General features: G+C 44.6%; 1 protein-coding gene across 1 annotated transcript in view; it reads left to right on the top strand.

Annotated features, from left to right (window-relative positions):
• Window positions 1-26,632, top strand: part of LOC125641848 (complement factor H) — a 34,563-nt gene that overhangs the window by 3,595 nt on the left and 4,336 nt on the right. Inside the window, exons 2-6 of the mRNA XM_075131546.1 lie at window positions 7,757-7,945; window positions 8,411-8,593; window positions 8,735-8,947; window positions 10,643-10,816; window positions 19,920-20,120. Coding sequence (XP_074987647.1) covers window positions 7,757-7,945; window positions 8,411-8,593; window positions 8,735-8,947; window positions 10,643-10,816; window positions 19,920-20,120 — 960 coding nt within the window. The remainder of the gene's footprint in view (window positions 1-7,756; window positions 7,946-8,410; window positions 8,594-8,734; window positions 8,948-10,642; window positions 10,817-19,919; window positions 20,121-26,632) is intronic.

Below are 26,632 nucleotides of genomic sequence, written 5' to 3'. Positions count from 1 at the left end.
CAAAAAGGTTAAGTGCACCTAGCAACTGGGCATCTTTTCTAGCAACTGGGCATTTTTTTCTTTAAAGTATCCTCTGACTGCTCTTGAAGCAATTCCATTCCCAACTCATCAGCTGCTACCCAAGGGTGAAAACCCGACCCCACAGAAGTCAATAGGAGTTTTGCCATTGACTTCCATGGCACCAGGATTTCATCCCAAGCCCCTAAGGCTTCATGCTAAGTCATTATTCACCCACTTATCACTGACTTGGCCTCAGAGTCTGAAGATTTGCTACAGAGAAAAACAAGTTGCTCCCTCCTGCCGAGATCCTAACCAAGAGCTAAGCATGCTGACTCCACAGCCCACCATGCCCCTTAGAGCCTGGGAGCAAAGAACGAGGCTCGAGACCAAAATTCTGACCTCCTGAATATTTTTTTTAACCCTTTCTCACCCACCTGCATGAGTCATGAGTGCCAGGAAGGTGTGATTGGCAACTATATTGTGATTGAAGTGTGAGCTTCTTGTGGCTTTGCGCCTCTTATCAAGACACTCCCTTCAGTGGGAAAGCCGCTCACTCTGTGCAAAAAGGGTCCTCTACTTCAGACCCCCTCTTTGGAATTCACCTCTTCCATTGTCACTTTCTACTTCATTGTAACCACCAATGTCTCTGAGCCTACTCTCCTGGTACCAGAACTGCTATCCTGTGCATTGTGATGGTCTGAATTTGACTGTAAGCTCTTTGGAGAAGGGACCTTGTCCTTGTTTGAGCTCTGTAAAGTACGGTGCATACTTATGACACTATTTCATTCAGACAGAATTCAATTATAAATATTGTTTTGACACACTCCTCTCTTCTAAGTTTTCACGGGCAGTAGTTATTCCTGGCAGCAACTTTGTAATTAATCAAAGGGGAATTTTCAGGTAGTTTTTCAAATGTAGAATAAAAACTTTTCAAGCATCCAGGCCTCAAAAAAAAGTCTTTTTCTAAAAGCAAAAGTAGGAAAAACCACATGATATTTCTGCCATTTCTAGCTGTAAGACAGAATAGTTCATATGCTCAAAAATCCATACAGTGCCAATTACAGTCCCAGGCCTAGTATAACCAATTAGAATTTCATTTTTTAAGCTAAAAAGTTATGATTGTGTGATGATTAGCCAAGCCACCCTAAATGATTAACCGCTCACTGGTTAAACTGTTAATCACTGAGGGCACAAAGCTGTAAGTGCGAAACTCTTAGCATTTATCATTTTAACTACTGCAGGATTGAACTGCATTCCAAACCGCTAAGAGTGTGGGGAGGCAGCGAGGTGGGCCGCTGAATCAGGGGAGTCTGGAACAGGCCAGGAAGAGGGAGAGGCTTTAATCTCAGGATGTGTGCTCAGTGCAGCTCCCAGGTCCAGTGTGGAGATGCATTTTGGGGGCTGGTGGACCTGGTAAAGTCTCATGGAGGAAAGCAGGACCCCCTTCCCTCAGAGTTTCAGCACCGTCAGAGGAGGTGATTTGTGCCCTCAGTGAATAACAGTGGAAAAGCTAGTGTAGATCTGGCAAGAAGGTATCCCAGGAGAAGGGCTGACTTGGGACTGGACTCAGAATTGGGCCATATGCTGAGGTGGCTGGGGTCTGGAGCTGAGGTGCAAGGCTGCAGAAGGGAAGCAAGAACTGGCTCATGTCTGGGATCAGGCTGTGATGAGTGGTGGCAGAAACAGGGCTGGAGACTCTCTGAAGGGCCAGGGAACAGGGTGGCAAGACTGTAATACATTTATAGGTGCTACATGAAACACTCTGAGTAGCAGACCAAGAAAACTTGGGTGTAGGTTACAGGTTTCTCCAACTGGAAATCAAAGCTTTCCACTACATGTAGTAAGGCTCTAGCTTTGAGAAAACTAGCCTGAGAAAGCTGTTCTTTGGCTAAAAAAACTTTATGGACATGGCTTTTTGCCTCCCCAGCCCTGCAATTAGTATTCATCCCAGCAGCAATCTTCCAAGTACCCAGCCTATATACATTGTGTGTGTGTGCGTTTCAAGATGTTGACAGAGAATATTTGACCTTGAAGGTGAGGGTGTGCGGGAAATGTGGGAACAAGACTTCCTTTGTTTTAGATGATAACATTTTCAACACCTCACAACCCCTCTGATGGTCTTTTGTGACCTCCCTTGGAGGTCACAACCATCTGGCTGAGAAACACTGGTCTAGTGGATAGGACGCAGGCACAGGAATCAGGAGACCTGGGTTTTACTCCCAACTCTGCCACTGACTTGTTGTGTGAACTTTGGAAGTCATTTCACCTTTCTGTGAGACTTTCTCTTCCACCCTTACAACTGAATATCCCGAAGTACTAAAGAGTCTCTGCTCCTGTTAAGAAGATTTCTCAGCCTACCATACCCCCTCCCAGGGGTCTCTACCACAACAGGTGATAATTGATCATTCTAAACCTACCAGACCTGAGCTCCTCTCTGCAACTCTTACTCTCAGAGAGATCCCAAGACCAAGCTGATCCCCATCCCTTTGCTTCAAGGATGGAGATGCTGATTGAGGGTCCAGCACTGGGGAGGAAGGAAAAGGAGAGAAAAGAACAACCCCTCTCCAAATCCCTCAACCTGTCTACGTAAGGTCTGTTCCCAGCCCTGGCTCCTTCTAATGCTGCTGCTGCTGCCAGATATGAGGAGGAGTCTTTTTAAAGAGACGCTCATGTACCTAGATGACAATTTTGGCAGGGAGGTGTAGGTACCAGAATGGAGCAGTGTTGTGACACCCTGCTCTCCCCCCTGCCAGCCCACCCCACCCCAGTCCTTGTTCCGTGCTGGAAAGGTTTGTTCTTTGTAGTATTCATAATAGTCATCTAGAAGACAGAGCATTAACTGTGGGTAGCCACAGCGTCTCACTTCAAAAGAAAGGTTTAAAACATATAATATTACAAGATACATGCAAGAAAAATTCAATTTGATAAGTTCTGAATACTCACTCATCAGTTCTCCCCTCAGCTTTAGTACTTTATTCTTTGAATGTTACATTAACAGGAGTTGTGAGTTCACCTTCTCCCTGTACCTTCCTTTCTTCTGTAGGGTGGAGAAAAGGGACCACAGGAAGAAACCCAAGATACCTAAGGCAACAACAGTCAGTAGAAAGAGTTCTGAAACCTTTCTGCTCTAGTGCTTTACATACAATGTATGTCCTTATGATTTAAATACAATCAGATGCTGGCAGTAAGTTCTTTTATTTATGACACTGACACCTTCCGAAACAATAGATTGTGACTCGTCAAAGTAAGAAGAAACAATTAAAGAAAGATCCAGACATAATCCTAGGATTCCTCAGTCTTGTAAATTTCCCCATATGAACCACAAATCTTTGCCCCATACATGAGCACAATGCTCATTTGATGGCCAGGAAGAAAGGACCAAAGTGACAAAGGTAGAGAGTTCTTCAACCATTAAATTACTCATGGAAACACTTTGGTAAAGGACCCATCCATCTTTAAGACATTGTGCAATCCACCCTACAGAAGAAAGGACAGCATGTATCAATTTAGTTGGTAAACGAGGACCAGACCATCAAATGGGATAAAAGAGGGGTCAATATTGGAGCCCACATTATATAATGCAGCGAGACCTCCATATTTATTGTTGTATGCTGCTTTCCACCCCAACCCTGTTATACATATGAGACCCAATTCATCTCCTGCTCATCTACTTTTTGACTGTATCCCGACATTAACTCCATTGGTTATATTCATAATCCCATTTTTTCTTCTAAATTACAAGGATGTTTATGGAAGAATTGCAAAGGGGCTTTTACCCATTTCAGAGAATACTGTTGTGGATCTGAACAAAGATTTTCTTTGGAGCAGGACCATGTAGCATATTAATAAATTCCTCATTGTCCCAGGTTTCTGGCTCTTTCCATGCTCCTCATCATGGTTGCCCGTCTCTAGACCTCCTCTTTCTGCTATGTGTATTTTTGCTGTGTAGTGAGCAGTTCCAGGTGTTGGTTTTAGTACAGAGAAGGTGACAAAGTGCAGTACAAGTGCAATCCTGGATACAGCCTGATGGGAACTGAATGGATCACATGCAGTGGGAAAACCTGGAAACCTGCACCACAGTGTTTAGGTGAGGGGAACTGCTTTTTTGCTTTTTCCCACAGGTTGGTTCTTTCGTAGAGATGGACCCAAATCAAACCCATGAATTCAAATGCTCCTCAACTATGAGGGACCAGGGTAGTGGTACCAGAATTCAGGGCAGATTCCTGTGTCCGATGGACCACACTTGATCCTAGGATCCAACTATCTGGTTTATGGCTCAAGCCATATCTGGTCCCTAGGAATTTCTATTGATGAGATCTTTGCAGATCACCAAATAGTTTCAAATATGAAATTTAAATTAGGTGGGTCTCTTTTATAACAAGACAAAAGAACATCTAAATTTATTTATTTATATTACTCCATTTCTCCATTTTATCAAATTCCAAGATTTCTGTTGTTAATAACCCTAAATGCGAGCAACAACACAGGATCTGAATACTGGAGGCAAGGTTTAAAAATATCCATAACAAAGAATATGGCGATGAAACACCATTGTATCATCATAACAAAGAGAAGAGGGCTGCAGCATTAGGAGAAATTGGCAAATAATATTTATCAAGATCCTCATTTCAGTGACATCATAGGAGTTGATGGGCCCCCTAAGGCTGTACCTTGGAAAGGGGTACAGAGGGGTGCATCTCTCCATTTATCATGGCCTGCTTCACTGCTAAAAGTCCTCCCCTGAAAGCAGGGAAAAAGCCACTGAGTGAGGGGGATGTGCTAACTGGATATGCCTAGATAAACCTGGGGATGTGCACTATATACATACTACAGCTGTGGTGTGTAAAGAAGTGAGATATTCAACATCCCTGCAAAGGTCCAACTAACTATTGTTTATTTTTTACATATGCATTACTGTCATAGGCATGGAAGCGATTACAATTCCAAAATTCTATTAGAAAGTCCATGAATTCTATATTAGTGTTGCATCTGAAGAAGTGGTGTTTTACCCACGAAAGCTTATGCCCAAATAAATCTGTTAGTCGTTAAGATGCCACCAGACTCCTTGTTGTTTATATTAGTTTTTGTTATTAGAGAGGGGCTGTGAGTTGATTTTCTTTTAATATAGTTTACTAAACAAATTAGCTGATACCCTGCTAGTTTAGCACTGTAATGTTCAGGAAACTGAACATATGTGATATTTTTACTTACACTGTATAAGAGGGAGTCTTATTAAAAGCAAAGTATCCTAGAACTACTTGGTATTGTACAGGGGCGTCTCATCTTTTTAGGGGATACTGTAAGATTATGCTACTTGTTAGGACCTCAGATAATTGAAATCCTGGCTACTTGACTTAGACAAAGTTATATACAAACCAGACGGATGTGTATATTGGTTATTGCATAAATCTGCACATAATGGTATGTTGCTTAGAGACCCATGTAAGCTATTGTGTCACATCCATGTGACCGTCCAAACACTGTACACCGCCTAATATGGCTTTGATTGTCTCCTGACTACGTAGAAACTGCGTGCAGGTGAGTGATTTGATTTTACACACGTACTCTGGCACGAGGCAATGTCTGTGCTCACTTGTACTGAAGTGAGGTTTGGAAATGTAAGAGACTGATTCTAATGAGAAATCATTTATTCTTAATGCAGCATTGGGGATTTTGGAGCTCAGCCTACTGCTGATTTTGACAACCCCTTGAATTTAATTGATGAGATGAAATGCTTGTTAAGTTGCAAAGACCTGAATTCAGTGATCTGTGTATCTTCTCCTATAACTGTTGCCATCTCTTGACACTATTAACACCTAAAACACCTATATTAGGTATTTGTGATGTTATCATCTGTGAGGGGAAATTACTGAATACCAAACTTCAGTCCTGGCAGGTAAGTATAGCAGGAATTAATTTTATTGATTTATTACTGTTCCTTTTACCCTGCCCTTTCCATGTCTAAGTCTTCATGTATATAGTGTGTATGATGTAGGATTTTAGAACTTCTATTTCTTCTGATGACTTTTTAGTGCCTCTTTTCATTTCATATGATTGATGCACCTTTGAGTAGTGTAGGAATGGGACGGCTGAGGCCTTTCCATCAAGAAATGGCTAATTTCAGCAAGTCCTGGAAAATACCAGCTACAGTATGGAGGAACAAATGGGCTTGCTGACAAAGTCTATACCAATCTGGTTCCCACTGACTTCACCAGCCGCAAGAGCAGGCCCTAGATGCACTCCTGCAATTCCTATTCACAAAAGTTCTTCGAATGTAAGTAGTCTCATTGGCCTCATTGGAATCTCGTGCATGCGTCCGGTTTGCAGGAGCAGGCCCTTGCTTGCCATTTGCCAATAAACATACATCATCAGTTTCTCCTCTTTAGGGATTTCTCTGTTTTAGGACTTATTTCCTTGTCATTTGTAATAAATTAAGGTTATGATTTCTGTTTTATTGAGTGAATAGTTAATTTTATATGACCGGTTTCAGAGTAGCAGCCATGTTAGTATGTATCCACAAAAAGAACAGGAGTACTTGTGGCACCTTAGAGACTAACAAATTTATTAGAGCATAAGCTTTCTTGGGCTACAGCCCACTTCATCGGATGCATAGAATGGAACTTATAGTATATATATATATTCCTTTTATTCCTTAAGTATCCCCATACCTTCTTGTTAACTGTCTAAATGGGCCATCTTGATTATCACTATAAAAGTTTTTTCTCCTGCTGATAATAGCTCATCTTAACTAATTAGCCTCTCACAGTTTGTATGGTAACTTCCAATTTATCTGTATATGTGTGTGTGTGTGTGTAGATATATATCTTACTATATGTTCCATTCTATGCATCTGATAAAGTGGGCTGTAGCTCACAAAAGCTTATGCTCTAATAAATTGGTAAATCTCTAAGGTGCCACAAGTATTCCTGTTAATTTTGTGTGGGAGTTTGGGCTACTAGATTTGGACGAGGGTACATTCCCAGATATACATAGTATTTTGAAATTTTCTTTTGTATATGTGGATAAATATATTTGTTAGTGCCCTATCACTGAATATAGTATCAAACTAGTGACCCATGTGTTAGTTATGGTTGAGATAATACTTTCTTGGTAAAATCCTATTTTCCTGCTATCTATTCAGTATTGTTAACCCCAAGATTCCAGAATTCATGAGACTAGTTTAAAAATAATGAAATTCATTAAAAAAAATACTACCTTTTGGGTATTTTTATTTACCTTCTGCTTTTTGAGCCTTAAGGTACACTGGGATCGTGTTTTCGAGCTTTTCTAAATAATTGAATTGACTAGAAACTTACTTTATTAAACAAAAGATGGGATTCCTCTGTATTCACTTGACTCCTGAAACTGGGGATTTAAAAATGCCCCGGATATCACTACAGATCTATCATGATAGTTGGCAGCACTGCATTATGTGTTTGTGTGTGTATGTATGTATATACATATACACACACATCTAAATTAACATTTAGAAATACCTCTTTTTTCCTTCTCAGCAATGTGAATTTTTTCGTTGTTGTTAGAAATACATTTTAATCTATATCTTGATGAAGATAATGGGTCTGATTCCCCACTGCCTTGCATCTTACAAACAATTTACACCCTGCAGAGAAAGAGTACAAAGCAGAATGGGCATGTTTTGCAGTGACTCACTACAGAGCAGGTAAATGGCTGCGCAAGATGAAGGACACTGAAAAATCAGGCTCTATCATTTTCATTTTTTCTGGTTTTTCTTTAGCACCGTGTAGCCTCACAAAACAGCAACTGGAGACCAAAAATCTGCTTCTGTCCAATGGCCAAAGACATGCACAGCTGATTCAGAGTGACCACACACTGGAATTTATGTGCAGTGAAGGATATACCCTCACCACCTCTTCAGTCAGGAAGTGTGTTAATGGGCACATGGATTTACCTTTATGTATCTCTGGTAAATCTGCACTGTATTTTGATAATTCAGTTTCTCAGTTTTATTTGATTTCTTGTGTACAGTCAAGTAGGTGCATGTAGTGTTCTGGACTGTGACACCCGCCCCTTCCATTAGCGATAATCACTCACGAGGCACTGCATCACCCTCTGTAGGCATCACTTACATGATGGTATACTGTATTTTCCACAGGGCTCCTGCCTCATTCAGGGTGAATTCATTGCTGTTCAGAGGGCAGCACAAGGTAGGGCATAAATGGTACATAGACCTTGTGCTGCTCTACACCAGCTGAGGATGAGGCCCTTAGTATTTTGGTCATTGTGCCTAGCTCAGCCACATGAGGTTTTTACAAGTGGTTTCCCTAATCTTGGACAAGGAGCCATTTTCCACGTGCAGTACCAAAGCCAAAAAATTACATCATAACCATTTTTGCATAAGATGATTATAATTGTCATTTTTTCCTTTTAGAAAGAGGAAAAAACTGTAGCCGTCCACCTACTATTGAGAATGGAGACATAACTACTTTCTTGGAAAAAGGATACACAGCTGGCTCCTTTGTAGAATTCAAATGCCAAAAATTTTATGCAATGGAAGGACAGAACAGATCGTTTTGTGACAATGGGAATTGGACAAAAGCACCACTTTGTTTAGGTAAAAAAAGATACTGCTTTCTTAGGCTTTGAGGTTTATGGAGAGATTCACTGAATCAGACTCATCACTTGTGTAAACACATTACCTCAATGTGCTTACTTGGGGCATTACCAAGACAACCACACCTTTTTCTTCTTTTAGAGCCATGTGCTATCTCAGTGGAAGAAATGGAAAACCAGATGGTAGAGTTGAATGGGAGAGCAAATGAGACCATATTGCAATGGATGTACCTAAAACGTGGTGATTTTCTTGAGCTTCGCTGCAAACCAGGATATGCACTTGCAACTAATTTATCTCAATCTACTTTTATGGTGCAGTGCCATGGAAATCCAATTGTCTATCCGGAATGCAAAGGTAGGTGGAGATGGGCCGTACTGGATATCTCAAATATCCTGCTTTCAATAGAGGGCACTCTGCAATGATAGGAATATGTGAATGTGAAAGAGCTGCTTCTTTGCTCTCATCCCTACAGTGCAGTGGGGAAAGCCTTCCAGACTGGACTTGTGTTAAGCTAATTACATTTTAGGGGCTAATAGACACTGTGAGGCAGAGTCTCCCTGCTCCACTCTGGCCCCTCAAATTAATTTAATAACCAAGTGGCTTTAATTTGTTGTACAACAATTTTAAAAGTGTAAATGAGTTACTGTCTGTAACTAGGCAAATCTAAGGCTATTTCAGATGTTACTGAATCTATACATGGAGTATTTAATGGCACTACTCAGAGGCTTTCTCAGCAACAGTGTTCGGAGCAGCTCAGCCCTCTTTTGATAACAGAACTTGGGTCTATAATGGGAAAACCGAGTTTGTGCCTGGAGCTTGGTTTGTCGCTATTGGTTATGAAAGTGCTGGGAGTGGGAGCAGTGTACAGATGGCATGCAGTGATGGATTAGTCACTGGGCCAACGGGGCCCATGCACAGAGGCCCTGGCTTATTCGGGGGGCCCTGGAAAAATGGGCAGCCCTGTGCTCCGTTCCGCTCCGTCCTCCCAGAGCTCCTGCTGGGGATCAGGGAAAGCACCCGTGCCCCGTCCTCTCTCCCTGGCAGGAGCACTGGGTAGGCAGAGCTGGGCAAGCCCCTGCGCCCTGACCTTGCTCCCCGGCAGGAGCGCCCGGTTGGGTGGGGGGGACTGCAGGTGGAAGGGGTGGGGCCCACTTGCTCTGGCCCAGGGCCCCACAAAACAGTAATCTGCCTCTGATAGTATGGTCAAGTGCTGGATGTAACAGTTTGTAACTACAGATAACACAATGTCCTTTCAATTTCTATGCTACCAGCCCTGACACAGCATATTTACCAGAGCTGGGTGAAAAATGCAGAAGCAATTTTGTGAAAAGTGTTGACAGCTGATGCTTTTACCATTTTGCAGGGTTTGAAATAGAGCAATTTTCATTTTTTTCTATAAAATATATACATTTTAATTTCAATATTTTGAATGTTATTTTTTCCCATCAATCCTCCTCCTCCTTCTTCTTTTTTTTTTTTAAATCTTAATGCATAATCTCCAGGGTTTCATCTCACTTTTTCCACTCTGGAAATTTTGAAAACTCCTCCAACTTTGATTTTTCTACTCTGTAACTATACAAAGATGAAAAAAAGAAAAAGCGGAGGAAAAAGCCCTTGACACCATTCAAATCTATTGTATTTAGTAAAAAGGGGAAAATGGGAGTAGAAAGGAGAAAAAAACCCAAAATTTAAAATATTCAATTTTTATGAGAAACTGGAAAAATTCAAACCAAAAAAACACAACCAAACCTTATTTATGAAAGTAATTGGTTTAGAAAAAAGACCATTTCTCATTTAAAAGCAATAGTTTTGAATGAAAATTTTTGAACAGCTGTGGTATGTGTATTGCTCAATTAAAAATCAGTACGTCCACATTCTATTTGGCAACTTCTTAAACAGCATTACAGTAAAAGTAGGGAACATTGTATCTTCCCTCCTGTGCAATTTCCATATGTTTTATTCAGAGATAAATTACAGTAATTGCTGATGGACTGTACAGCCTACTGGCCTATTTTCATTTGTAAAATGTATTTGTCTCATTCTCATTAGAAATTGTATGTGATCCTCCAGAAGTTGTTAATGGTAGATTCAGACCTCAAAGGAATGTATATAGGGATGGTGATGTCCTTATAATTACGTGTAATCGTGGATTTCACACTAATAATGACCAAGATACAGCTGAATGCACAAAGAATGGCTGGTTGCCTCCTCCATGGTGTAGCAGTAAGTTGCATTTATGTCTTATCTTGCTGAACAAATGTAAAACCCAACTCCATATACTAAACATATCAGATCAAGAAAGCACTTGCTAACCTAGTATTTTTTTAAAATGTCAATTGTGGGTACTTGGTCAGGTGTTTGCCCCTTTCCTTTGACAGTACATAGAACTGACAGGTACATTTGTATTATTTTGTCATTTACAAAATGGATTGGGTCTGTATTCAAGGCCATTTATTTTCTGAAATAACTTATTTTTCTTGTCTTTAAAGCTATGGATGAAACTGGCGAGTGTATAAGCAAATGTAGATGTCTCCAATCACCATATATAGTAGGCTGCTGACTTGGTAAAATGCATTGGGATCAGTCAGATGTCAGGCAAGATACAGCAACTTCCAAAACTGGAGGATGACCTTTCCTCTCCATAGCCTCACCCCCCACCCTTCCACAACAACTGCTCCTTTTTCTTTGAGTGATGATCCCTATAGTATTCCACTGAGGGTTTACTCATGTTACATGTGTCCGGAGCAAGAGAATTTGAAAGCAGTAGTTCTTCTTCGAGTGCTTGTTCACATCCATTCCACATTAGATGTGCGCGCGCCGCGTGCACGAGCGTTGGAAACTTTTCCCCTTAGTGGCTCCCGTCAGGCCAGCGGGGCCCCCCGAGTGGCGCCACTGGGCCGTGCATATATACCCCCGCCGGCCCGACCCCCTCCGGTTCCTTCTTACCGTCCGTGGCGCGCTCTCTCTCTCTCTCTCTCGTAGAAGAGCAGTCCCTTAGCCTTTAGAGTAGCTGTTAGCAGTTCGTTAACATACCTATTATGGACACTTAAATCATTAAGTGCTTGGAGGCTTCCAGCACCCATGCTGCAGGCCCACGGCTTCAAGGCTTGTGCCATGTGCCGCAAACCTATGCCAGTTAGTGACCCCCATGACTCCTGTGTATGTTGCCTGGAGGACGGACATCAAACTGAACGGTGTAGGATTTGCAAGGCGTTTAAGCCAAGAACAAGGAAGGAAAGAAAGAGACTTTCGTTTAAAGCAGCTGTTGATGGAGGCCACATTGCAGCTGCCAGGCCTGGAGCGCCTGACACCGGCTCAGGCTTCCTCGGTGTGTAGTGCCCCGGAGCTGTCGAAAGACCCGGCACCTGCTAAGCACCGTAAACTGTCGGCCCCAGAGCACCAGGCTAGGCCCCAGCACCGCTTGTCCTCTGCGGTGCAGCCCCCGGCGCAGCCAAAAGGAAGGCGCGGTCGTTCCCCGCACAGGAGGCCGGTACCTCCCAAGGTATCGAGCGCCAATAAGAGCGGGAAGGCCCGGTACCGGCGCTGACACAGGTGGTCCTGGCAGCACAAGCCCCACCGGCCCAGACCTAAGTGAGCTCAGTGCGGACAATGGGCTCAAGGGCATAACGGATCAGCCCTCTATGCCTGGCACCCTTGAGGCTGCAAAGGACCTCAATGAGCTGTCGGTGGCGAGCCCCCGCCCATATGGGGAGAACCCTCTGGCACCCATGCCTCGGGTGCCGTCGAGGGGTAAGCTGACAATGGTGTGCCACTCAAGTATACCATCCCGGCACTGCTCCCAGAGTTGGTCCCGGTGGAGCTCCAACTCCGCGGACTCACAGTTGCCAGCGGCCCAGAAGGAGGTTGCAGCACCGGCAGTGGGTCGGTGCGAGGAAGCACCAGAAAGTGCATGCTGCTCTCCGGCACCACCCAGAGACTGGCACTGGGAGGAGTTGAGACTGCCCTCACCAGAGGACTCCCACAGACGGTCCCGGTCCAGGAAACGCCAGCACCAGTCCTGGTCCTGATACCAATACTGCTCCCGCTCAGCCAGGAGCTGCTCGTTCTCCCGCCGACACAGATCATTGGCACTGCCATGGCCTTCGCGATTGGCATCACCGCAGTCCAGCTCCGACTCTGGCTGCTACAGCTACCCACACCGGGCCCCAGACAGCAGGGACCCTCAGGTGGGCTGGTAACCCCAATGAGGGCTGCCAGACCATTGTCCCTTCTGGACCCTCTGAGCCTATGAGGAGCACCAAGGGGCCCCGTCCAGGGCAAGTTACTTGGTGCAGCGGTCCCGGTCCCCCACACCGATGCCAGATGGTGACAGAGGCTATAGTATCCAGGCCTCCAGCATCCCCCCAGGGTAAATGGGAGAAACCGGCACCGAGTCCAGTGCCATCCCATGGACTCCCGCCCCGGCCTGAGCCGAGACCCCTCCACAGAAGAAGGGAAGCAGGAGGATCAACCGGAGGGGGTCAAGCAGCAGCTAACCTCCTCGTCTTCCCGGGATGAGGCGGTGGCGGGTACAGAGGTGTCCGGCCCTCCACCGATAGACCCACCAGGAATTGCTGCGCAGGGTCGCCCAGAACTTGGGGTTGCAGGCCTAGGAGACAGTTGATTAGGAAGACTCCATGGTAGACATTTTGTGCCCTGAAGGTCCATCCAGAATAGCGCTCCCGCTCATTAAGACCATTCAGTCCAACTATAAGACTATATGGCAGACCCCGGCCTCCAGCGTAAATACTTTGCCCCTTCTAAGGGCTATGAGTTCCTGTTCTGCCACCCAAGTCCATGCTCCTTAGTAGTCTCAGCGGTAAACAAATGAGAGCACCATGGACAGCAGTCCCCGGCCCCTAAGGTCAAGGAGGCGAAACGCCAGGACCTGTTTGGCAGAAAGGTGTACTCATCTGGGGGCCTTCAGTTGAGGATTGCGAACCAGCAGGCCATCCTCAACAGGCACAATTTCAACTCCTGGGCCGCGGTGGGGAAGTTTAAGGACAACCTTCCGCAAGGTTCCCAACAGGAGTTCATGGCCCTGGTGGACGAGGGCAAGGCAGTAGCCAAGACCTCTCTCCAGGCCTCCCTGGATTTGGCAGATGTGGCAGCGAGAACAATCGTGTCAGGGGTGGTAATGAGGTGCTTGGCATGGCTTCAGGAGTCAGGCCTGCCGCCCGAGGTCCAGAATACACTCCAGGACCACCCCTTCGAAGGGTCTGGGCTCTTCTTGAACCAGACAGACACGAGGCTGCACAGCCTCAAGGAGTCACAAGCTATGCTTAAGTCGCTGGGTATGCACATCCCGGCAACTCAGAGGAAGCCCTTTAAGCCGCAGCCTCCCCGTCAACGCCAGTACCAACCTTGCCATAGGCATGAGCCTTTCCGTAAGCGAGGCAGGGATAACAGGTGACGGCGCAACAACAATAGTAACAATAATGCGCCGGGCCAGAACCAAGGCCAGCACAAACCCCAGCCGGGCACTAAGCCGGCTTTTGAAGGTGTGCTCGAGGACAGTGTACCAGACCAGTCACCGGATCCGTCCCTTTGTTTCCTGAACCACCTGTCCCGTTTCTCCCGTGCATGGTCCACCATTACGTCAGACCATTGGGTCTTATGCACGGTGCGGAACGGGTACTCACTGCAATTCTCTTCCCTCCCTCCCTCCCTGCCTCACTCCCACCCTCTTTCCCCCTCCCTCTTCAGGGACCCCTCTCACGAGCACCATCATCCCTTCCCTGGATCCGGGGAACTGGTATGCTGCCCTCGACATGAAGGATGCATACTTTCATATCGCCATCCACCCAGCACATTGGTGGTTCCTATGTTTCACCGTGGGCCAAGAACATTACCAGTTTGCGGTTCTCCCATTCGGTCTAGCCACGGCCCCAAGGGTGTTCACAAAGTGCATGGCGGTGGTGGCGGCCTTCTTACGGAGGCAGAGAATCCGGGTGTACCCGTACCTCGATGACTGGCTCCTGGCAGGCTGATCCGAGGCGGAAGTGCGGGGCCATGTGGAGGTGGCCCTGAGATTGTTCCGCAAGCTAGGGCTCCTGGTCAACATCCCCAAGTCCACGCTCGTGCCCATGCAGAGAGTGGAATTCATAGGGGCGGTCCTGGATGTGGTGCAGGCCAGGGCAAGCCTTCCAGTATCCCGATTCCGGGCTATCCAACAAGCGGTGGCCTCCCTGTGCCAGTTTCCAATGACAATGGCCAGGTGCTGTCTGTGGCTTCTGGGCCACATGGCAGCATGAACGCACGTGGTCAGGCATGCCAGACTGAGACTCAGGACTCTGCAGGCGTGGCTCGCTCGGGTGTACCGCCCAGGCAGGGACCCCCTGGACTTGGTAGTGACAGCCCAAGGGATGTGCTGGACTCCTTGCTGTGGTGGCAGTCCCACCCTGTGATTTGCGAAGGCATCCCCTTTGCCGCCCCACAACCGGACCTGACACTGGTGATGGACGTGTCAGACCATGGATGGGGGGCTCACCTGGGGGACCTCATGATGCAGGGGTTGTGGTCCAGAGCAGAGCGGTCGCTCTATATCAATGTGAAGGAGTTCAGGGCGGTTTGTCTCGCCTGCCAGACCTTTCACGCCACTCTGAGTGGTCACAGCGTGACAGTTCTGGTGGATAACACTACTGCCATGTTTTATATAAACAAGCAGGGCGGGGCTCGTTCCTCGAGGCATCCTATCTCCTGGGGGTACGAAACGAGCTGGCAGACTCCCTCAGCAGGTCGTACCACATGCACGAGTGGATGCTCAGGGCGGACATCATGCTTTCGCTCTTCCGCTGGTGAGGGTTTCCCCGGCTAGACCTGTTTGCCACCAGGGCCCACGCCCAGTGCCCGCGGTTCTGCTCATCCCAGGGCCGTAGCCCGGGCTCGCTCGCGGATGCATTTGCAATCCCATGGAGAGGGGGCTTGATGTATGCTTTCCCCCCACTCCCCTTGGTGCACAAGGTCCTGCTCAAGGTGTGCAGGGACAGGACGGCGGTGATCCTCATCGCCCCAGCCTGGGCCCAGCAGCACTGGTATGCATCGCTCCTAGAGCTGTCAGTGGAGGCCCCAGTAGTTCTGCCCCTACACTGGGATCTCATTACGCAGGACGGTGGGTGGCTTCTCCACCCCGACCTACAGTCACTGCACCTGACAGCATGGAGGCGCTGTGGCTAAACGCCCTGGAGAGCCAGTGCTCCCTTCCCGTGCAGCAGATTCTGTTTGGCAGTAGAAAGCCCTCTACCAGGGTGGCCTATATGTCCAAGTGGAAAAGGTTCTCGTCTTGGTGTGAACCCCAACAGATGTGGCCGGGCCAGGCCCCAGTGGAGGCCATCCTGGAGTACCTCCTGCACCTCAAGCAGCAAGGGCTAACCCCGTCCTCACTTAGAGTGCACCTGGTGGCCATCTCTGCCTTCCATCTGGGGTTCTCGGGGGGCTCGGTGTTTTCTCATCCAATAGTGGGACGGTTCCTTAAAGGGTTGGAGAGGGTGTTCCCGTACTCCCGCCCCCCCAGTCCCTCCATCCAACCTTAACATGGTCCTTTCTAAACTCATGGGACCCCCTTTCGAGCCCCTCGCTATCTGTTCTCTCCTCCACCTTACCTGGAAGGTGGCATTTCTGGTTGCCATTACCTCAGCCAGAAGGGTGTCAGAACTGAGGGCCCTCACCTCTGAGCCACCGTATACAGTATTTCACAAGGACAAGGTGCAGTGCTGGCCACAGCCCAAGTTCCTCCCTAAGGTGGTCTCTCAATTCCATTTGTCTGCCAGTGTTCTTCCCAAAACCCCATACGGACCCGAGTCACCGCAGCTTGCACACCATGGATGTGCGTCGAGCGCTGGTGTTCTATTTGGAGAGCACCAAGCCCTTTCACAAATCCACGCAGCTGTTCGTGGCCGTAGCCATAGCCGAGAGGATGAAAGGCCTCCCGGTGTCAGTGCAGCAGATCTCATCTTGGATTACAAGCTGCATCTGGGCATGCTATGAGCTCGCAGGTGTTCCAGCCCCGGCGGTCATGGCCCACTAGATCAGGGCACAAGCGACTTCCATGGCGTTCCTGTCACAGGTCCCGATCCAGGAAATGTGCAGAGCAGCCACCTGGTCCTTGGTGCACACCTTCACGACCCACTATGTGGTCAACCAGCAGGCCAGAGAGGACGTGGCAGTTGGCAGAGCTGTCCTTTGAGCAGTTGTTCCGTAACTCCTACCCTCCTCCAGAGGAAAGCTTGTAATTCACCTGCTTGTGGAATGGATGTGAACAAGCAGTTGAAGAAGAAAAAATGGTTACTTGCTTTCTCATAACGGTTGTTCTTTGAGATGTGTTGTTCATGTCCCTTCCACCACCCACCCTCCTATCCCTCTGTCGGAGTCGCCGGCAAGAAGGAACTGGAGGGGGTCGGGCCGGCAGGGGTATAATTGCACGGCACAGTGGCGCCACTCGGGGGGCCCCGGAAAAAGTTTCCGACACTTGTGCACGCAGTGCGCACACACCTAATGTGGAATGGATGTGAACAACACATCTCGAAGAACAACAGTTACAAGGAAGTAAGTAACCGTTTTTTATTTACTCCTTATTTACTTTGATGTACTTGGATAAAGCACCTGTGAAAATAAGATGATACAGTATAAGTTAATGGCGCTGTAAATAACTATACAGCCAACATAGACACCATGATTTATTTGACAAAATTGCTAGACTCAACCCTTCTGCAGGGAAGATTGTAGCTGTGTATTTTATCCATCCAAATGATAGCATGCCAAGCACGATACCATTACTGTATGAATGATATAAAAGAAAATGAAAACCTATTATGATAACTGGATTCTGAGTCACTTACATATACCACAGCCCTAGATCTGTACCATCCTGTAACCGGGCAAGGACTCACCAGCGGTGCTGCCTGTTGGTTGTCCTTGGGAATTAGCGTTCCAGCCTCCAGAGCGCCCTTTTCAGGCTGGTATCTCACCTTGCTGCTGGCTCCCGTGTCCCTCCCAGGACCCCGGTACCTCTTTCACTGGGTGTTGCCTCCTGGCTGTACCCCACAGTTCTGGATCTCCCTCTCCAAGGGGAACCCCTCATCCACTATCCCTACCTTGCCTCAGTCATAGGCTTCTGCCAGTCACCAGCTAGTCCTCGCCCTGGGCAGACTGCAGTATGAGCCACTCATCACAGGCAAGGTTGGGTTTGGACCTGCTGCATCTGTCTAACCTTGGGCTGTCCCCTGCAACCCCAGTAACTGTTGGGCCTAATACTAGGCCGCAGCCTGGGGCTTTCCTGGCTGGAGTGCCCCAGCTCCTCAGCCCTTCCCCAGCTCTGCTCCAGTCTAAGTACTCTGCTTAGATCCCTGCAGCCAGGTCCGTCCCTCTGAGAAGCTAGAGAGAGTCTCCTGGGCCTCTGGCTCACAGTCTTTACAGAGCCAGCTGGGCCCTGATTGGGGTGTAGCCCCCTCAGCTAAGGCTGCTTCCCCAATGAGCCCTGCTGCCTTTCTTCTGCAGTAGCCTCTCTCAGGGCTGTTTTAACCCCTCTGGGCTCGAGCTGGTGTCCACCCCGCTACCCATCCATTTTTGTTTCCTCATTTATTCTGAATTGTCACAGTCTCTTCCTGAAGAAGAGCTCTGTGTAAGCTTGAAAGCTTGTCTCTCTCAAAAACAGAAACTGGCCCCATAAAAGATATTACCACACCCACTTTGTCTCTCTAATATCCTAGGACCGACATGGCTACACCAACAATGTATACAACAGATTCTTCTCCCTATGCTGCCACCACCAAGCGTGTTAAACAAAGAACAGGGAAAGAGCCCACTTGGAGACATCTTTCCCCAAAAATATCCCCCCAAGCACTACACCAAAGGTCCATCCAGCCCAGTATCCTGTCTACCGACAGTGGCCAATGCTAGGTGCCCCAGAGGGAATGAACAGAACAGGTAATCGTCAAATGATCCATACCCTGTCACCCATTCCCAGCTTCTGGCAAACAGAGGCTAGGGACACCATCCCTGCCCATCCTAGCTAAAAGCCATTGATGGACCTATCTTCCATGAACTTATATAGTTCCTTTTTGAACCCTGTTATAATCTTGGCTTTCACTACATCCTCTGGCAAAGAGTTCCACAGGTTGATTGTGTGTTGTGTGAAGAAATACTTTTTGTTCGTTTTAAACCTGCTGCCTTTTAATTTCATTTGGTAACCCTTAGTTCTTGTGTTATGAGAAGGAGTAAATAACACTTATTTATTTACTTTCCTTATTTACTTTGATGGACTTGGATGAAGCACCTGTGAAAATAAGATGATATGGTATAAGTGAATGGAGCTGTAAATAACTATACAACTAACATATACATCATGATTTATTTGACAAAATGTGCTAGAGTCAACCCTTCTACAGGGAAGATTTGTAGCTGTGTTTTATCCATCCAAATAATAGCATCCAAGCATGATACCATGAGTGTATGAATGGTATAAAAGAAAATAAAAACCTATTATCATAATTGGATTCTGAGTCACTTACATATACCACAGCCCTAGATTTGTACCCTCCATTTTTGTTTCCTCATTTATTCTGAACTTTCAGTCTCTACCTGAAGAAGAACTCTGTGTAAGCTTGAAAGCTTGTCTCTCTCACAAACAGAAACTGATCTAATAAAATATATTACCACACCCACTTTCACTTTCTAATATCCTGGGAGTGACATGGGAACACCAACAATGCGTACAACAGATTCTTCCAGGCAGTTCTTTTCCCTGTGCAAAATCAAGAAGTTCTTTCTCAAATGTTTACTCAATCTTTCTTCAGATAAAATCCCAGTGGCTGTAATAAGAGTTTTGTTGAGTGGGGACTGAGTAAAAACTTATCAAGGACTTCAGAATTTGGCTTTGATAATTACAAACAAATGACAGCTGTTTAAAACAGGAAGAGGTGTAAGTGGATTTGGAGCCCAGCAATGGTGTTATAAATTAATTCTCTGATAATGTGACTACAGATGTCTTGGAAAACATGGAGTTAATCCAAAGATCTGGATCTGCACATAAAGAGAACCTTTAGTATGTGGATCATGTCCTGTCTTGTGTGGAGGAAATTCAGTCACCTCCATGACACTCTCTTGCCAACTGGTGGATGGCCTTGTATCATGCGGAGATCCCACACAACATGTGGGTTCTGGGGGCTGGAAACCCTGCCTACCAGGTGAAAGCTCTATCTCCTGCTCCAGTGGAACAATTTGGGTAAACTGCGGCTGTAACCTGGAAGAGTTCTTCTCTCCTTCCACCTCTTTGAATTAGTGTCCACGTGCACCTTCTAATATTATACATTTTAAACTTTTTTTAAAGTGAGACTCTGTGACTACCCACATATAGAAAATGGAGCATTAACTGACTATTATGAACATTACAAAGAACGAGCCTTTCCAGCACAGTTGGGCGTGTCAATTTACTACAGATGTCTTGATGGTTACGTATCTGAAAGAGAGGAGAGGTGGCCTCTGATCAGATGTACTAAAGCGGGCTGGTCTCCTGCGCCAAAATGCCTTAGTAAGTAAACATATGTTTGTATTTTCTTAAAAATTCTATTGTACTATAACTAATAATTATATCCAGCAATGGACAGAACCAGGACTGCGAGGGAGGGTGGGTGTTACTGCAATGCTGCTCCATTGTGGCCCCTTGACTCCCCCAGCAAAGACTGTCACCCAAGGACATGAGTGTCTCTTTAAAAGGATTCAAAAGCATTAGAAGGAGCCAGTACTTGGAACAGGCCTTCAAAAAACCAGTTGTAGGATTTGCAGAGGGGTTGTTTGTATTTTGTTCTTTTTTCCCCTCCTTTTTTGCTTTCTCCTTATTGCTGATCCCTCAACCAGCATTTCTGTTTCTCTTACAAGGGAATAGGGTAAGAATTGGTATCCCTCTGAGAGCGAGAGTGTTTGCGGAAGGTACTGGGATCTTGTGGATTTAGAAAGGGTGAGCAAAGATCAATAATAACCTGTGTGGAGAGAGACCTATGAGGAGGGGTAGGTTGTGTTGTGAAATTTTCTTCACGAGGAAGGGCTTAGTTGGTTCTTTTGTCTTTGGGATATTCAGTTGTAAGAAAACTGCCTGTGAGAGTGACAGAACTATAGGGATTCTTTTCTCTTTTGTGCCATTGCCCATGTGTGCACATGCGTATATGCACACTCCTCCTGCTGTATGGGAATATATTGTTTCTTAGAAGACTTTTGCAGCTTGCCCTGGAGATTACTTTTTAGGCTGCATATGTTATCCCTTTTTCAGGGCTGCTCTTTGGGTGCAAAGAGGGTGGAGTGCCACTGCCAGATGCTCTGAATATGGAGGCCTACAGCTAGTGATCCTGACACATGCTAAGTCTGCTTTGCAACCCTCTAGCCATATAAAGCAGATTTAAAGCTAACTAGCCAGCTGAAGACTCCTCTATATCATTCCACTTTGCAGTCTCAGGCCATCCATCAAATAACTTAATCTAATAACTGTCTATACAACCTTCCCTCTTATTTGTACAAAGACTAGCCAAATTCTGGTCATTTTCAAAATCATACAAAACTACAAATGAAAGAAACTTTAACAACTCAGTTGTGACAATGGGATGTAGGCTCTTGTAAAAATTGTATGGTACATCAATATCATACAAATAATAATCTGTATACCCCTAACTAGACAAATATTAGATATATAGCTTATGTATAAACATAGCCTAATTCTCAATCTTACATAAGGTCATAAAATTATGTTCTTCAAATAAAACCATCAACCATTACTATCATAATGAACAATTGTGTGTAGTACTTCAGATACACACACAAAAATTCTACAGAAATCATTTTTACTTTTCCTGGAAATTAATAATAATAATAATAATAATGTTTGGTTGTATTCCAGTAGTGAGTTGAGGCATAACCAAGATTGGATCCCCATCACTTTGTACTGACACAATAAGAAACAGTCCCTCCCTCAAACAGCTTGCAATCTAAATAAACAAAACAGGAAAAAGGTGGAAGAGAAAGACACAGAAAGGTGTTATGACTTGCCAACATTCACACAAGTTAGTGTCAGAGCCAGGAATAAAACCCAACTCTCCTATTGGCCAGATTAATGAGTGGAAGCCCCACTCATTTATGAACACAGTATTAATAAAAGCAAAAAAAGTACCCTGCTTTTGACAACCAACAAATCATGTATATTACTGAATAATCATGAAAAGAAAATCAAAGACAATGAACAGAATAAACTACCTGGAGAAACATAAAAATATGGAAAATTAAGAGTCAAATGAAATGCTGTGTATTTAGACAGGCATCTTGCAAATTTTAAGTGCTGCAAATTCAGTTATTGCATCTTGAAATGCCAGTGTTTGAAATAAATCTCATTCAATTGACATAGTAGCCAGAGCATTAAACTTTGTTTCTGCCATAGTTGACTGAAGACAACATTTTTAAAGGCAAGCTTAGATAATGATCACTCTGCTTCACAGCTGAAAATAGGTATAGTCAAATACAGTCTCAATGCAATGTAAATATTCATGAAAACATTGCTCAGATATTTGTCATTTGGTGAAAAGCTCAGGTTCTAGATCATTCAGGTAAGCACTGAGAAATGTGTGAGTGCATGTTTTCATCTCCCCTGTAGTTCGCGTCACTTTATTTGATCAAGAAATGTAAGCAAACCAAACCTTGTGGATAATTAGTATACCATTAACTTCTTCTTTTTAGTTCTGAACGTAGCTTATGGAGGATAACACAAAAGCAGTCAACCTTGAATTTCCCTTTCCCTCAAAGCAGTGTCACTTCTGCCATCAGGAAATTTTTGCTTTAGAGTATGTTTGTGTACTTCGTGGTTGGACTTATCAGCATAACCTCCTAATTGTTTTGCTTGCTCCTCAAAATCATCAAAGTGAGACTTGTAAGCTTGTGACAAATGTTTGCAAAGAAAGTCAGAAAATTGACAGGAACAAGAAGATTCAGACCTGGCTTTTGAAGCTGTACACTAGTTTTGTCAAACCTTTCTTGTATAACATTCCATAAAATACTAATAAAAGCAGTCTCCATGCTGCACGCTTTCTTGTACAATTGTGCTCTCCTCTGAGTTTCACCATTTTCCTCAGCATTGTCCATCATTTCTTTCAAACAACTTTGAATGCCTTCATATTTCACTACAATTGTTTTACAGCATTCAGCATGACAGGACCATCTCATACCTGACAGGGTTTTTAGGACAAGGGGAGAGGTCTTTGTTTCCTTTTGATAAGATTGTTTCGTAGAAGCTTCCATCGCCTGGACAATGACACAAAAAAGATACGTTCTGAACAAAACTGAAATGTTTATGGCTTCCATGCAACAATCAACACTGCAAGTTCCAGCTAAGTTCAGAGAAGAGCTGTGCATGGCACGTACACAGCTAGTGGGTTTACTCTTTTTTGATATAAGCTTGAAAATCTTCATACTTTTCAGACATGTTACTTGTGTTATTGTATGACTGATCTCTGGAGTTTTCAATAGCATTGTTATTTGCATCCAATAAACTGTTCATGATCTCAAAGAGCAACTTGCCCATCTGGCTTTCAGTTGGTATAAACCCAATTAAATCCTCTCTTATGGCGCCACGTAAGTAGTAGCATAAAATGACAGAGAACTGATTTTCATGGGCAATATCAGGAGTTGAATCTACTATCAAAAAGTAGTATTTTGCCTGTTTGACTTCAGTTACAATGAATTCCAAAACCTCATGTCCCAATAGCCCAATGAACGCATCACAGTTTGTTTTCGACAAGTAGGATGGGTGACCTTTCTCTTTGTTTCCACAGTGTTTAATATGCTGTCTTACAAACTGGTCAAATTTGATGATGGCTTCAAGAATATCTAGATAATTTCCATTCTGAGGAAAGCCAATAACTTCCTCCGTTCCTCTAACTGCTAAACCACGTTCAGCAAGAAGCTTAATAACTGTCATGATATGCCTTAAAATGTCTTCCCAGTAAGCAGTTTGTGTTAGACACAGCTGTACCCTCTCCCTGTCAATGTGATTCTTGCCTTGTGAACATGCTAGCCATGCAGCTATGGCGTCGCAATGTTCCACACTGTTTTCATGAGAGCAAGTCTTCTCCTCTGCTTTTTTCAGTTGGAAAAGCCTGGGGTTATGAAGGTGCTAAGATTATTAGGCAATGAAGAGTTTTCACATAAAACAGAATACTGCTTCTGTGGATTTAGAATGCTTCAACCAATGCCTCTGATGATGCTCTCCATTTGGTAGTTTTCATTTAAAAAGAAGAGGTGAAAGATACCATTTCTGACATTTGTATTGACACTCAGAAACTATAACTTTGTCATTGCGATTCTGAAAATAGAACAGTCCTTTCTCAATACATGTAGTACAAAACTCTTCCATTATCAAATTTAGCCAGATTTTGTTCAACGCTACCAGCAACATCATCCTCTTTATCACTACTATTCATTCTACCTTCTGTATGGACAGGTGTTAGAAAAAGTGGGTCATCTCTTTCATCATTAGTTTTATCCTTGATTTCAGGAATGCTTGCCTTTTCTTCTGAAGTCTCCTGAGGGAACAAGTTCATACTCATATCTTTGCTTTGATTATCATTTTCTAAGAGAGATGATCCACCATCATGGGAGATAATTCTGAAGCAGTACTAACAGAAAATAGTTAGCAAGTTTGGGTAACTTGCTTACAATATTCTCTTTCTAACTTAGCTTTCCTTTTTGCTGCTCTGCTTTGAAATGGTCAACTGGACATCTTGTTTATGCAAGGTTAAAACAATACTGCAGTTCTGTCATTAGCACCCAGCAATGGCAATTAACACCGCTAATTCGCACCCTCATTACCAACAATTCAAAGTCTAAAAACATTAATTAAACTTTAACTGTGAAAGCTTAAGAAATTGGGACAAAATCAATAGCAGCAGGGTGCATAAATTAGTTTTTTTGTTCTTTTCTTTTTAGTATTAGCACAAGTATGATCAAAATCTCCCTTTTATAATGTATATTTCAAGGATTAGCAGCCCCCCAGGAAAGGAGAGGCTTGGGGCTGCATCCCCCTTACTCCTCACTCTCCAGTCCAGCCTCTGTGCCCTAACTACTAGGCCAGGATTTCTCAACCAGAGGGTCATGACCACCCCTCTCCCCCCAGAAGGGTTGGGAAAGGTCATTAGGGACATTTTGAAATGTTGAATATGCTATTACAATCTGAAACAAAAGAAATCTTGTTCCCCGACTCCGGGCACACCCATACTCTACCAGGTCAAATATTCTCAATCAACCTTTTGAAACACACACACACACAGATGATGTATATAGTCTGGGTAGCTGGAGACTGATTCTGGTGGGAGGGGTAACTAATTGGGGTAATGAGAGGTTGGGGAGCAGAGCTGGAGAGGCAGAGAATCCTAAGAGTCCACAAAGTCTTTGAGAAAGCCTGGGCATTAGCTAGATTAGTGCACAAAGCCAGATTCTTTCTATTTTAAGTGGAAAATGTTGAATGCCAGTTGAAGAAAACTATAATCTATGAGTCTTATCCATCTATTATGTATAAATTTTCATGGAGCACCTGTGAATGTCCTATTGTCTGACCAGCTGTTTTCATGTCCCCTCAAAAGGTACGTCTACACAGTCCCTGGCAGAGAATATCCAAGTTTGTAGCAAGAGATTTGGGCTTGCAGAGGTTGCACTGCCACAGTAAAGATACCTGTATAGAGATTACAGCTGAGTCTGGAGCTTGGGCTCTGAAGCCCAGGGTCGTCTGGTTGGGGTGAACACAATCAATGACATATTAGTATGAAAACTGAAATTCTAACAAGTAGGCATGAGGATGTATAAATATCTGCCTATGTATGAATTTTTCAGTTTGTAGCTTGTTTTATTTTCAAGTTAGAAGTGGCAGGAATATTGTGAAGGGGTTTTGTGTCTTTTTGATCTGATTTAATTTATTTATATATTTATTTATTTTTACTTTTAACAAAGGGCTCACTTTTTACATCTAGGTGTTTGAAAATGTTTATCCCACTCTTGGAGAGTGGGAGGAGGACAGGGAACCCGCCTTATGTTAGTTATAAAATTTCTCCTTGAAAAAGCTACTTCCCATGAAAAGTAAAAAGAGAGGAGTGGGTCCAAACAATGCTTGTAATGGAAATATTTTCATCACAACTTTAAGTGTGGAGTTGTGAATAAAACAGTGCATAGGACTTCACAAAGCACAAAAAAGAACAGTTACTTTTCCAAACATCTTGCAGTTGAATTCAGACTAACATATTACACAGGATGACAATTCTAGTACAAGGTTAAACGACAGAGACTCTTATGGCAAATTATTTTTAATGAGGGATCTAAGCAGAAGGACAGTTGGTACACACAGTGGGAGGCTTTCCGAGTATAGGCAGTGTCCTGACAGAAAATGTAAAGTTACAAGTACTCCACAAGTTCAATCACACTGGAATTGCCAGTCACACTTTCCTGGCATTCATAGCTCATGGAAGTGGGTGGAAAAAAGTTAAAAAATATTCAGGGAATCAGAATTTTGAAAGCGAACCTTGTTCTTTGCTCCTAGGCTGTCAGAGGCTTAGTGAGCTGTGAAGGCAGCATCTTTAGCCCTTGGCAGGAGGGAGCAACTTGCTCTGTAGCAAAACTCCTGGCTTAATCTGAGTTAGTGGTAATGGGATCCACAATAATTTACCATGAGGCCTTAAGGCCTTCGGGAAAATCCTGCCTCCACTGAGATCAATGACAAAACTGCCATTGAGTTCACCAGGTTCAGAGTTTGATCGTTAGGTGATAACTAATGAGTGGGAAATGGTAGATCTCCCAGAGAGCTCAGATGAAAGGGAAAAATGCCACTGGCCAAGAGCACCATGTTATGCTGCTAGATAATATTGGGAAGGGAAGAAAAAAAAAATCAGGTCTCACAATGTGGCAGGAATAAGAGCCAGGGTTGCCCTCCAGGATTGCCATGGAGTCTATAGGTATTAAAGATTAATTTTTAATTGAAGAGTATGTCATCTGATGAAACCTCCAGGAATACGACCAACCAAA

This window comes from Caretta caretta, chromosome 8 (genome assembly GCF_965140235.1).
Source record: "Caretta caretta isolate rCarCar2 chromosome 8, rCarCar1.hap1, whole genome shotgun sequence".
In the NCBI taxonomy this organism is placed as follows: domain Eukaryota; kingdom Metazoa; phylum Chordata; order Testudines; family Cheloniidae; genus Caretta; species Caretta caretta.
The sequence above is the reverse complement of the archived record's forward strand: the minus strand, read 5'-3'. Positions and strand labels throughout refer to the sequence as shown.